The sequence below is a fragment of the Zootoca vivipara genome, chromosome Z2, assembly GCF_965207765.1.
Source record: "Zootoca vivipara chromosome Z2, rZooViv2.hap1.1, whole genome shotgun sequence".
Classification (NCBI taxonomy): Eukaryota; Metazoa; Chordata; class Lepidosauria; order Squamata; family Lacertidae; genus Zootoca; species Zootoca vivipara.
In genome coordinates, this window is record NC_142585.1 from 34,862,059 (window position 1) to 34,874,828 (window position 12,770).

General features: G+C 45.9%; 1 protein-coding gene across 3 annotated transcripts in view; it reads left to right on the plus strand.

The window, feature by feature from the left end:
• NCS1 (neuronal calcium sensor 1) overlaps positions 1-12,770 on the plus strand; it is a 60,149-nt gene that overhangs the window by 9,927 nt on the left and 37,452 nt on the right. Inside the window, exons 1-2 of one of the 3 annotated variants that reach the window (XM_088664750.1) lie at positions 4,557-4,884; positions 5,048-5,544. In XM_088664750.1, coding sequence (XP_088520876.1) covers positions 5,481-5,544 — 64 coding nt within the window. In that variant the 5' untranslated portion in view covers positions 4,557-4,884; positions 5,048-5,480. Of the gene's footprint in view, positions 1-4,556; positions 4,885-5,047; positions 5,545-12,770 lie in introns of those variants that run through there. The other 2 variants (XM_088664752.1, XM_088664751.1) reach the window with 2 other exon arrangements.

The following is a 12,770-nucleotide window of genomic DNA, read 5'->3' on the forward strand; positions in this document are numbered from 1 at the left end:
ATTGGGGTGAACGACCTCAGAAGGTGATGGACTCTTTCATTGGACGTTTTTATACAAAGGTTGGTTGACTACCTGTCAGGGATTCTCCAGCTGTGATTTCTGCATTGCAGGGGGTTGGACTAGATGACCCTTGGAATACCTTCCAGCTCTGCAACTCTATGATTCTATGAAACTGAGACATGAAGCAAAATGTGCAGGTGAAGAACCAGTCCACTCCCCCATTGCCCCAGTAAAATTCCTGTGGTTTCAGGTTGTACCTAAGGCTGGGGGCAAGGGGAAGGGTCACAGAACAGTGTGATCACCCCCTTCCAGTGCTCGGAATTATAAAACCCTGCAGTTACTCCCACAGAGACAGGAGAGCAAGGTTTCGTTTGCATTTTATTTTATTTTATTATCACGTTTGTATTCCACCTTCCCTCAAAGGACCTCGATGTGACATACATGGTTCTTACCCCGCCCTGTTTCATCCTTGCGACACCCCTGTGAGGTAGGTTAGGCTGAGAAGCAGCGACTGGCCCAGGGTTCCCCATTGAGCTTCCTGTCAGAGTGGGGATTTTTAATCTGACATTCAAACCACCATACCACAAGGGCTTTTGCCGTTTCAGTTGACTTAATAAAAGTATTTCTGTAAAATAGATTTTGAAACTTTTGATGTGTGTGTGTGTGGGGGGGCAGTTTTAATTTTCGTTGCAATCCACCTCAACTCTTGGCTCAATTGGGAATAGAGCAAGTGTCGTGAAGCCTTGGTTGGGTCATGGCCTCTCAGTCTAACCTACCTCACAGGGTAGTTGTGGGGATTGAACAAGAACTAGGACCAGGGTTTAAATCCCCACTTGGCCATGAAACTCACAGGGTGTGATCTTGGGGGACATTCACTGCCTCTCAGCCTAACCTACCTCACAGGGTTGTTGTGCTGATTAAATGAGGGGGGAAATATATATGCCATCTTCAGTTCCTTGGAGAAAAAAGTGGGATATAAATGCATCAAGTAAATAATAATACAAGTGACGTTGGGTCAGGATTCCTATAGGGACCGATTCTTTGGCCAAGCTAAGAGTCTATCATTTCATCCAGGGTGGTGTTAATCTTGCCTCTGTGGAGACTAGACAGATGGCTTTTTGCCAAGACCTGGCAAACAAAAGATGACGACGTGTTTCATTTTGAGAAAGCCTTTCTGCTACCCAGACATTGCATCAATCCCATCTGTACACGGTTCCCTCTTATCTCTCCTACTTACAGAAAGTTGCCTTTTCTGTTAATTGAGGCGTAACAGAGTGGCATTAATTGAAAACTGGCTTATGGAACAAAGGACATGGGGATTTAGCAGGAGGGGTAGATGGCTAGCACACTAAAAGGAAAAGGAACTCATAGCGGTGACAGCAGTGAGCAGGACTGTGGTACTGTGTGTGTGTGTGTGTGTGTGTGTGTGTGTATTTGCTCCGTGCCCTGTGGAATTTCGCAACCTGGGTATATATTATGCGATCTGAGTGCTTTGACATAATCAGTGGGAGGTTGGTGGGGGCAAAGGCAGCGGCACCTCTCCCACAACCCCTTTGGAATTCCTATGCTTCTGAATACCCGTTGTTGGAAGCCACCAGGAGGAGCTAGTTGTGGGTTAGTTACCACTGCGTGGCCACTGTGAGAACAGCATGCTGGACTAGATGGGCCTTTGGCTTGATCCAGCAAGCTCTTCTTACGCTGTATTCGGATACCCCTCTGGGAGCTGAGATTTCACTTAAAAGTGCTGTAGTATTTGCCATCAAGGGGACTAGAAACTTGAATGTGTATGTGTTCGTTTGTTTTTTAAAAAAGTTGAGGTTTACAAGAAGCTGAATTCTGTGTCTGATGCCAGGCTCTTTCACTTTTACAATTATTAGTAGTGAGTATGGGGTTGTGGTGTGTACGAAGACCTGGGCTGTGAGCAAAGGGAAGGGCCATAGCTCAGTGGTAGAGCACCTGCATTGCATGCAGAAGGTCCCAAGTTCAATCCCAGGCATCCCCAGGTAGGGCTGGGAAGGTCTCCTGTCTGAAACCCTGGAGAGCTACTGCCAGTCAGTGTAGATCAGGCACCCCCAAACTCTGCCCTCCAGATGTTTTGGGACTTCAACTCCCATCATCCCTAGCTAACAGGACCAGTGCTCAGGGATGATGGGAATTGTAGTCCCAAAACATCTGGAAGGTCGAGTTTAGGGGTGCCTGGTGTAGATGATACTGAGCTAGATAGACCCAAAGGTCTGACTAAGGAAGCTTCTTATTTTTCCACATGGTAGTTGGAGTGTCTGCTTTGGAAATAAGGCCTGCATTTCTCTAAAGCCGAGCTACCCTAATTTCTGTAGTAGCTATGATCTTAATAATGCAGGATCTCAGGAATCTTGCTTGCCTGGGTTCCTGAAAAGGTTAGTGGAGATTGGAAATACTAGCCCAGGCAGGCATTAGGCCTGAGAGCTGGTACCAGCAGCTCCAGAACCCAGGACCTTGGAGAGGTGAGGAAGGAATTTAGCACCACCCTCCATGTGGCCAAAGACAAGGACTCTTCACCGTGATAGGCTGGAGTGGGTCACATGATATCTACAGGCCACGTGGAAAAGCTTCTAAATCAGACTGGCTTCCTGCTCTGGGTATCACCGCTGGAGTCATTAGTGGGAAAGTGTTTTTAAGCCTGATGGCCACATTCTCCTTCTGGGCAACATGCCAGTGGTGGGTCGGGCCAGAGGAAATAATGGGTGGAGCAATGAATGCACATTTTATCTTTGTACAGTAGACTTGTTTCTACACACCCCTCTGTGTCCTTCAGGCAAGTAAGAGACATGATCAAAGTCCTCTTGACACATTCCTGCATTGCGGGGGGCTGGACTAGATGATCCTTGGGTCCCTTCCAACTCTACAATTCATTCAAGAGTCTGCCTTTCCCTTGCCTATCTCCTCTCCTTTTGACTTGGTGCTCTGTTGATGGGTTACCTAATAACTGCCTTGAGGCATGATTTCATAGGGCCGATGAGGTCACCACTTAGAGACTTTCCTGCTGAATGTATGAGCTGACTCCCATTAGAAAGCGTTCTTTGAACACATAACAGCATTAGGAACATAGGGAGCTGCCATTAGTCCACATAACTCAGCATTGTCCACAGTATCTGGCAACAGCTTGCCAGGGTTTCAGGCAAAGATATCTTCGGCCCTACCTGGAAATTGAACCTGGGACCTTCTCCATGCAGAGCAGATGCTCTGCCACTGAGCTGCAGCCATTCCTGGAAATTAAGATCCTAGTCCTCATCGTTCTGAAGAAGGGGCTGACTTAAACAGAAACACAGGAAGCAATGTCTTATTCCGAGGGAGACTATTGGTCTATCTAGCTTCATATTGCCTTTGTTCACTGAAAGCAGCTCTCCTGGGTTTAAGAAATAACAACAACAACAACAACAATAACAACAACAACAACAGTAGTAGTTTGGTCCTCTGGACAGTGTCAGAAATTATTACGCTTCTAGCTGCATTTTGAACATTTACCAACATTTACTTTGTTAAATGTTGATATTTACCAATGGGTGATAAAAAGTGGAATGGAATTTGGGCATTAGCCCAAAGCATTTAATGATTTATCAACAACTGCAAGCATTCTCTGATGTTTCCTTTTGGTCTCCAGAACCACTGAGTATTCTTCATATGTATTCCCAAGTTTAGAACATTGGGTTGTCTCCAATGTTAGCTCTACTAAGCATACACCCATGGAAATTAACGAATGTGACTTAGGTCCCATTAATTTCAAAATGTGTTTACTGTCAATTTAGTTGGATGCAAGCCAATGCATCTACTTTGAGTAGGACTATCTAAGGCCTATTAATTTCAGTGCATCTACTCTGAGTTGTATACATTATTTTATTTATTTATTTATTATGGCTCCTAGCTAAGCCTATGCCTCCTGAGAGCAGACCCACTGAAATTAATAGACTAAATTAGGACTACCATTAGAGGCAACCCCCAAGCCCCTCCATCATTTTCCAAAACCTTGCCCATTCCCCAAATGCCATCCCTCCTTTTCATTGCCTGCTGGAAAATTTCAACACTTGCCAAGGCACTTCAGTAGGTAAATATCCAAAAAGCAGCTGGAAGCATAATCATTCCTGACATTGGCCTGGAGATATATATATAAAACAACCCACATTTTTTATTGTTAGCAACAATGTACGCTAGTGCTACCCAACCCTCTGTGCTCCAGCTGCTTTGGACTTCAACTCCCATCAGCCACAGGCAGCATGGGCAATGGAGAGGAATGATGGGAGTTGGAGTCCAAAAACATCTGGAGGGCCTCAGGGTTGGAGCAGGTTGATGCATAAACTTCTTTCCTTTTCTCTTTTTCTTTTTTCTTTTAACAAAGCAACGCTGACTTAAAGAACAAGATAAAACATGATTTTAAAAAAAATCAAAGCAAAATAAAAAGTGCTTTTGCCTTGCACGAGAAACCTTATTCATCTGTGCTGTTCTCTCCCCCCCCCCCAATTTCTTTCCTGCTCTCTCTCCCCACACCCAAAGGACTGATCTAAAAAAAGGCTAAGCAAAGAGAAGACAAAAGGAAGAGCCTGCTAGGCAGCCCCCCCCCCCGCCCCCCACTGCCTGACTGGCAGATTCCAGTTAGCACCTTATCAGTGCAGAGGCTGATCCTGCGTTTGCTACGGCAACCCAGAGCACCAGAGACAGCGGTGGAGAGGGGAGGGCAGTTTTGTAACCAGGGACGACAGCAGCAACACCGCCACTGGGCTCCAGCGAGGAGGAGCGAGCAAGAGAGAACGGGTAGGAAGAAGGGGAGAAGGAGAAAAGGCTGTCTGGAGAGAGGCAGAGAGGAAAAAGCTCCACGAATTTTCCGTTTCTGTTTTGCAAAAAAAAGGAAAGGCAAGTGAGCTTGGCGAAATCTCGTCATTTTTTTTTATTTCAGGAGGGCCCTGCTGAAACATTAACAAAACGACCTTCCCTGTTTCACTGGGAAATAATAATTATAATAACGAAAGGTTATTTTCTCTGTCTTCTCACTCCCCACCTTCCCCTTTTACACCAGCCGGTATGGAGGGAGACGACCGCCTCGCCATCTGCTTGTGACTGTTTTGCAGAGCTGAGTTGTGGATGCCAGAAAATAAGGGGACGTAAACCTCCTCTGGGACTCCGGACACTGGAATTGCAGCTGAACTTATAAAGCTTATTACCCCCTTGTTTCTCTTTCTCTCCCCCTCTCTCTTCCCCCCTTCCCCCCCACCTCTTTCCACCCCCCCCATTTTTTGGGGTGTGTGTTAGCGCTACTTAGAGGAAATCGGAAGGGTCCGGTTTGGCTTTGAAACTGAGACAGTTCCTCTGTCGTCCTCCACCCTTCACATCGGATCTCTCTGCCCACCCCACTGGCTTCCTATATGCTTCTCCGCTAAGTGCAGGAAGGGGCTTTGAGAGAAATTTATGCCCTGTTAAAAAGTCCAGTGGACAAACCTTGCCAGATCGAGATGGGGAAATCGAACAGCAAGTTGAAGCCTGAAGTTGTGGAAGAACTGACGAGGAAGACATACTGTAAGCCATTCCTTTCTCTCTCTCTTTTTAATTAAAAATTTACTTTGAACAGCAAAATAATAATAATAATAATAATAATCTTGGGTTCTCTTAATGGTACAACTTTCCCAGGTACTGGAGCCAGCTAGGATGCAGAGAAGGCCTTGGACTGCAGAGGACGGGGGATCTTTGTTGGTTGTAGGGGATTTGGGGGAGGGCTGGGGGGGCATAGGGGGTGCACTTGTGTGATGACACACAAAGATTTTGGCCAGGAGATCTTGGGGGGGGGGGAGTTTAGTGGCAGGATATGGGGTCTGCAAGCCTGCCTGTAGTTGAGTGGTGCAAAATCTGCTGCATCGATGGAGAGGCAGGGAGGCGGGGTGGTGGTCCGAGAGGCTGGCACTGGGAGTGAGGGTGGGTGGGCGTGGAGGGAGTAATTTTTGCAAGGAGAACCCTGCCTCCATAGGTCAAAGTAAAAACAATAATAGAAAAGGCAAGCAGGTTCTTTTTCTTCCGCCAAGGAGGCTCACATGTTCTGTGGTGATTCATGTAGTGTTGAGATGCTCTCGGGTGTCGCCCCCCCCCTTCAGCTTCTCCTGGGGGTGGGGACTGGCTGTGAGCCGGTATGGAATCAGGATGGATGTGTGTGAGTTCACATGTGTGGAGGAGAGAGGAAGGGGAACGTAATAGCCAAACCTCCTCCTGATTCATTTCTGGGGAGCTGATAGCCCGCTGTAGCCCGGGGGGGGGGGCTCAGAAGGGGGGTGGTGGTTCGTGGCAAAGGCAGAACGGTTTGTCTTTTTGCCAACCCTGAAACTGGGCATTGTGGGGCGGGGAGAGATTTAACAATCTGGAAAAGGAAAGAGAGAGAGAGAGAAATGTGTATGTGGAGAAATAAAACAAAGGGCATTAGGTGAAGATGGATGCCTGTATACAAGTTCTGTGCAAAGGAGGATCCAAGGTGTAGCCATGTGCATCATGTTCAATGTGGGTTTCCTCTAGACTTACAGTGTTGAAAGCAGCCCCATTGGGGGGGGGTTATAGTTTGTGGTACTCAGATCAGACCAATTTGTTTTTAGCCCATGCAAGTCCTACTCAGAGTAGACCCATTAATAATATAAAAAGACCCCTGCTGGTTCAGATGAGATGCTGGTCTAGCCCAGCATCTTGTTTTCACAGGGGCCAGCCCCTGAATTGAAAACAATGGGCACAGCTAACTTAGACCCGTTCATTTTAATGGGTCTACTCTAAGCAGACAAATGTGGCAGGCAACTTGTATATATTTTTGGTCCATTTGTGGTTTCCTTTGGTATTTTGATGGAGCTTTGTGCGCAAAGTCCTGAATTTTAGCTGGAAAGCACTCCTTGGAGTTCTGAGATTCTGTACCTTCCTCTCCCTTTATTGTGTTAGTGCAAGGGAAGCAAAATGCCTTTCTAATAATGAAAGTGGGTCGCTGATTTGTGCTGCAGTGACTTTTCCTATGGCGGTGGCGGGAAGACGGCTCTTAACTCATGCTTGCGATTTCTGTGTTTCAAGTTGTTTTTCCTCAGGGAAAACAAGAGGCTGGGGACTGTGTTGGAGATTGCTTCCACTTTTCTGCCTGTTCAGTTTGGCTCACTTACTCAAGTCATCTGGAGAGCTGCTCTGCTCTTTAGGGGTGGTTTCCTGCTGCACAGATAAAGCCAGAATGTGGTTATTTTAGTTTGAAGGAATTCAGCTTCTCTTTTTCCCTGCCCCCTTTTCACAATTATACTTTATTAAGTTTCAACATTTTTAACGTATACAGTCGAAACACAATTTCATCTTTTCTTTTATTTTTGTTGGCTTCCCATCCCATTTTCCATAGAGTTGTTTTCAGGGAGCGGGATCCTGTTTTTCCTGTCTTGTCTGTGCCCTATCTTGGCATAGTAAATAAAAAATTAAAAAAATAACTTTTTGGAAGTATTATTTCTGTATTATGAAAGTTGTATTTTTTAAAAAAACCTTATTTCTTCTAAAGCACTCAAGAGTGCTTTCCTTCCTTGCATCCTTATTTTTTTCACCGCAACAACCCTGCAAGGTAGATGAGCCTGGAAGGAGAGTAGGAGCTGGCCTAAGGTCAGGCAGTGAGTCCGTGGCTGAGTGTGGATTTGAACCTGGGTCTCTGGGCTGTGCTTGATCCGTTGTTTATTGTGTTGTGCTACCTTTTCAGAAGGGTTGTGTGTGTGTGACAGTACATTGAACTGCACGGGATTATCAGTTAATTGTTTGCTGAAAATATGTATGTGAAATATTTATCAATGTGGGTAGCTGACTTTTAGAGAGGGCATGCCATTGTCTCCTGCTTCCATTGCTGGGGTTTGAAAGAGTTTTGCTGTTTTCAACTAGGTAGGGTCCATCCCATGTTCCTGATTACATGAGGACTATAACTTTGTTTTGTTTATTCAAACCCACTGGTATCTCCCAACAGGGCTGGGAAAAGAGTCTTGAAGCTCTGGAGAGCCACTGCCAGTTAGAGAAGACCAGACTTCCCCAACCTGGTGCCTTCAAATGCCACTGGACAATACCTCCCAGAACCTTTTGGCCATGCTGACTGGTGCTGATGGGAGCTATTGTCCAAGCACACCTGGAGAGCACCAGGTTGATGTCAGCAATGCTGTTCTCAATAGGCCGATAGTATGATTGATCATAAGGCAACTTTTCTATATGTTCTTATTGACCAAACTTTTAGTATGGAGAGGGCTAATGGACAGATCTTTCTCTCTTATACAGCCAGCTGTTGTGTGCATTGGCAGGAGTGACTATAAGCATCTCTGCCCCGTTCTGTTCCTCCCTGCCCCCTGTTCTGCCTTCTCCCAGGTCCAAGAGGACCTGCATGTCTGTGATCGCTTGCCAATTGGGCGCACCTAAAATGTAATGTGCCCGTGATGCTGGGAGTCTGTGGTGAGGGTGTGGCTGTCTCCCAGTTAAATCTGATTGACATAGGTTCAGAACAGATGTAACCTGGATAGCTCAGTTGGTTAGGGCGTGGTGCTTGTAATGCCAAGGTTGCAGGCTCGATCACCATATGGGACAACTGCATTTCCTGTATTGCAGGGACTAGATGATTCTTGGGGTCCCTTCCAACTCTACAATTCTATGATTCTATGAATGGAATACAGTTAGAGGTTGGTTCATTAGGGCAAATGGGGTACTGTTTCCCCCCACCACCACCACAGACTGCCCTCAGCCAATCCGTACCTGCCTGCCTTCTTACAACCAGTCAAGCTTCCTCCTCCTTTTCCTCAGTCTCAGTGTTGCCCCTTGTAGAACTAGGCAGGGAGAAGATGGGGACAGAACTAGAATTATTTGGCTCTGCCTTTTGTTGGCTCTGCTTGGGCACTCTGCCTTCTGCCCAATCAGTCCCAATGAGCACCAGTCTTCAAAGACTCTTTTAACACAGTTATTTTAAAGGAATTAACGCTGATATGAGATGTGTGGATAGCCAGCCCCTGGATTTTTAAAAAGAGGACTTAACCCAGTCCTCTGTTAAATTTGTTGATCAATATTTTTTAGCCAGGCTGGCTAAAAGGAGCCTGTGGGGACAGATGACCTGGGAGGGCTAGCTGGCTTAATGCCCTGCTTGGGAGGTTTGCAGAGGTCTTTGGCTGGTTCTTTTCAGAAGGCAGTGGTAAACAGGATGGATCCATTGACATAACCCAGCTAGGTAGTCCACCTGGTTCTCAGGAAAGGAATTGCGGGTGGCGGGGGGGGGGGGTTAAACCACAGAGCCTAGGGCTTGCTGATCAGAAGGTCGGCGTTTCAAATCCCCACAACGGGGTGAGCTCATGTTGCTCGGTCCCAGCTCCTGCCAACCCAGCAGTTTGAAAGCACGTCAAAGTGAAAGTAGATAAATAGGTACCGCTACAGCAGGAAGGTAAATGGCGTTTCCGTGTGCTGCTCTGGTTCACCAGAAGCGGTTTTGTCATGCTGGCCACATGACCTGGAAGCTGTACGCAGGCTCCCTCAGCCAATAACGCGAGATAAGCGCCGCAACCCCAGAGTCAGTCACGACTGGACCTAATGGTCGGGGGTCCCTTTACCTTTAGGCCAGGGGATAGCTGACCTTTAGATCCTGCTGGACTACAACTCCCATCACCCATGAGAATTGGCCCTGACGGCTTGGGGGCCGACGGTGTTGTAGCGATGACAACCAACTAGGATGGTTTTAAAACAAAATTGCAGATTTGTGGAAGATATGGCTAATGGTTGCTAGCCACAATGGCAGTATTCTCCCTCCACTGTTAGAGGCAGTAATGACTCTAAATACCAGTTGCTGGGATTCATAGGTGGGGGAAATCACTGGTGCTCTCAGGTTCTACTTTCTGACCTCCCATTGGGCCATTTGTCAGCCACTGTGAGAACAGGATGCTGGACTAGATGGTTCCCACCCCCTTTGGCCTGATCCAGCAAGGCTCATCTTATGCTTTTACTATTTTAGGCAGCTGATTTTAAAAAGTAGTTGGTTTTAAAAGGTTTGCGGGGGGTACCTGGAAAGCTAAATGGTGGCATATTTCTTTGTCTCCAGTTGCCCCGGGACAAAATCTAAGCAGAATGGATCATCTTGACATCTAAATAAAAAGTTTTATACAGCCCCAGCAAGGTGATGATCTAAGGAATATGGGAACCAAAAAGCAAATCTGTGAGGCGAGATCTTAAGAAGAAATAGACAGAGCCCTGACTGAGGTTTCGGAGGAGGCCTCAGACACTGACATGACCAAAGCCAATATAAAGGCCCCCAAAGAAAGAACAGTAGCTGTCACAATGGAAGAGGACAGAGGCTCAGAGGAGTACATTAATAAAATAAGGCAAGGACTGGTCTTGGACTGGGGAGCAGCCCTAGCTATTTCAGCAGAAATTTGATGTGCTATCTAATCAACTGTCATATATTTCTAAAACAACAAATGATGCACACAATCTTGCTCTAACTAACCAATGTGGGATCAAACTCTTACAAATGACGGCTAGGAAGCTGAAGGAACAATTTGAGAGGGATAGGAGGAAAAATTTTTCATCTACAACGCCTACTGGAGAACCAGGAAGAGGGGCGGGAACATGGTTCAATTCATTATTGACTAGATACTCTCCTTGAATTTAAACATACCACTGTCCCCCAATGAAAGAGCCCATCGGGTTCCGGGAGGCAGAAGCAAAACTGGGGAAGCCCCAAGAGAAGTGGTAATTCTTTTTGAACAGAATAGACTCAAAGACTCAATTTTCAGAGCACTAAGGAATGTTAGGAACCTAAAATATGGCGAAGCCACCGCTGAAATATTTCAGGATATCAGCCCAGCCACACTGTGGTGGCAAAGGACTCTCCAGCCTTATACATAAGGCTATAAAAGAAGTGGGCATAGCATATTGCTGGGGTTTCCCTTTTAAGTTGATAGTCCAGCTAAAAAGCAGAACCTGGGTTGCAAGTGATAACCAGCAGACTGGCAACATGCTGAAAGAACTCCAGCTCTAAGCAGGAGATATCACCCCCCAGCTCAAGCACACAAGAACACCACCTCAGGCTGGACAACCAAAAAGGGCAGAAAGAAATAAGGCAACTCCAATTAGAAAGTAAGAAACTGTTTTGTTTTATTTTATTTTATTTTAATACATGAAAAGCATCTGGACTCCACTCTAACAAGCACAACAGTAAATTGGAAGAGCCTTTGTCCTTGGGCATTTGGAGGTGTGTGCAGCTTAGCAACAAGCCCCCGCCTGCCCCCCTAATTGATCCTGGGTACCATGGGAGAGATCTCCACCACTCCCACGTTCCTGTTGGCAAGCAGGGATGCACACCCTAGCATTTGTGTATGTAGTTTTAGGTTTAAGTCATTTGATTTCCAAGTTATAGAAGTCCAGCAGAAAAACTGAGTTTCTTGAAAAATTCCACCTTTAATAGAGCAGGAACTACATACCTAGCATTTAACCCTCTGCTATCCACATTTCTACCAACATTACTATGATTCCTCAAAGCCAAACTACGTATAAATCTTCTCTCCTTCAACGTTAGAGGGCTAGGGCCACGAATCAAAAGAGCCAGAGTGGAGGCAGCCCTGCAAAGGGAACATCCAGACATTGTTCTCCTGCAGGAGATGAACCAGAGGGCTGCCTTGCTGGGTAGGCGAGCAAGTACAAGCCCCCGGCTCTGGGAAAGCCAGAGGTGTGGCTGTCCTGATAAGCAAGCACTGCCCTCTGAGTGTTGGGGAAAGTTGGGAAGACTTGACAGGCAGATAGATACCTCTTTGTTCAAGGTGTCATAGGCAGCCATGAAATCACCATTGCTTATTTATATGCACCCAACTCAGCACAAGACGACTTTCTCCGGAAGATGCTAACATAATTAGACCATTTAAAAAGAGGACAAACCACAATAGGTAGAGACTTCAATTGCTGCAGCAATGACACAAAGGACCGAAGTAGGCACTGAACAAAATCTGCAACCCATGCTAGGTGGAAATATTAACTGAGCAGACCCCTGGCAGGCACTACACCCAGAAGGCAGGGAATTCTCATGTTTTTTCCCATAAGTCAATGTCACCTAGACCTAATATTAGTACCTAAACCAATCCATTTCTTGGGAAGAAGTCCTAGGGGTAATTAAGAATTTTAAATCTGGAAAGTCCTAAGGACTGGATGACTTTACAGGAGAGTTTTATAAAGCTTTTTGCAATGAGCTTTCCCCCCATGGCTGACCAAACTGTACAACTAGAAAGGGGGCGGGGGCGGGAAGCATCGCAAACATGGTGTTCTTCAAAACAGATGCTACTTTGAGTCATATAGCTCTCATTGATGTAGACACAAAGTTGTTCACATCAATAATGGTCAAGCATCTAAATACGTTTATAAATCAATACATATCTCCAGATCAAACAGGGTTCATGCTGGCTAGAAGAGAAGCAACACAAGTTTCATTAGAAGGGCACTAAATGTTACACATGAGCTGAATAGGGAGAAGAGAGCTGGCATATTAATATCTCTTGATGCCTATAAGACTTTTGATAGAACTGATTCATTGGTTTTGACACACCTGCTAAGGCGAATTGAAATTTGGATCTAAGTCCTTGCACCTCATTAAGCAATGATACTCCAAATCAAAAGCAATCATTTCAATCAATGGCTTCGATGCTTAGGCTATCGAGCTCTTATGCAGTTTGCATTGGTCATAGAGGCATTAGCCTTTCAACTGCACAATGATTTTTATAGAGAGGATGAGGTACACAAAATGAATATGTTTG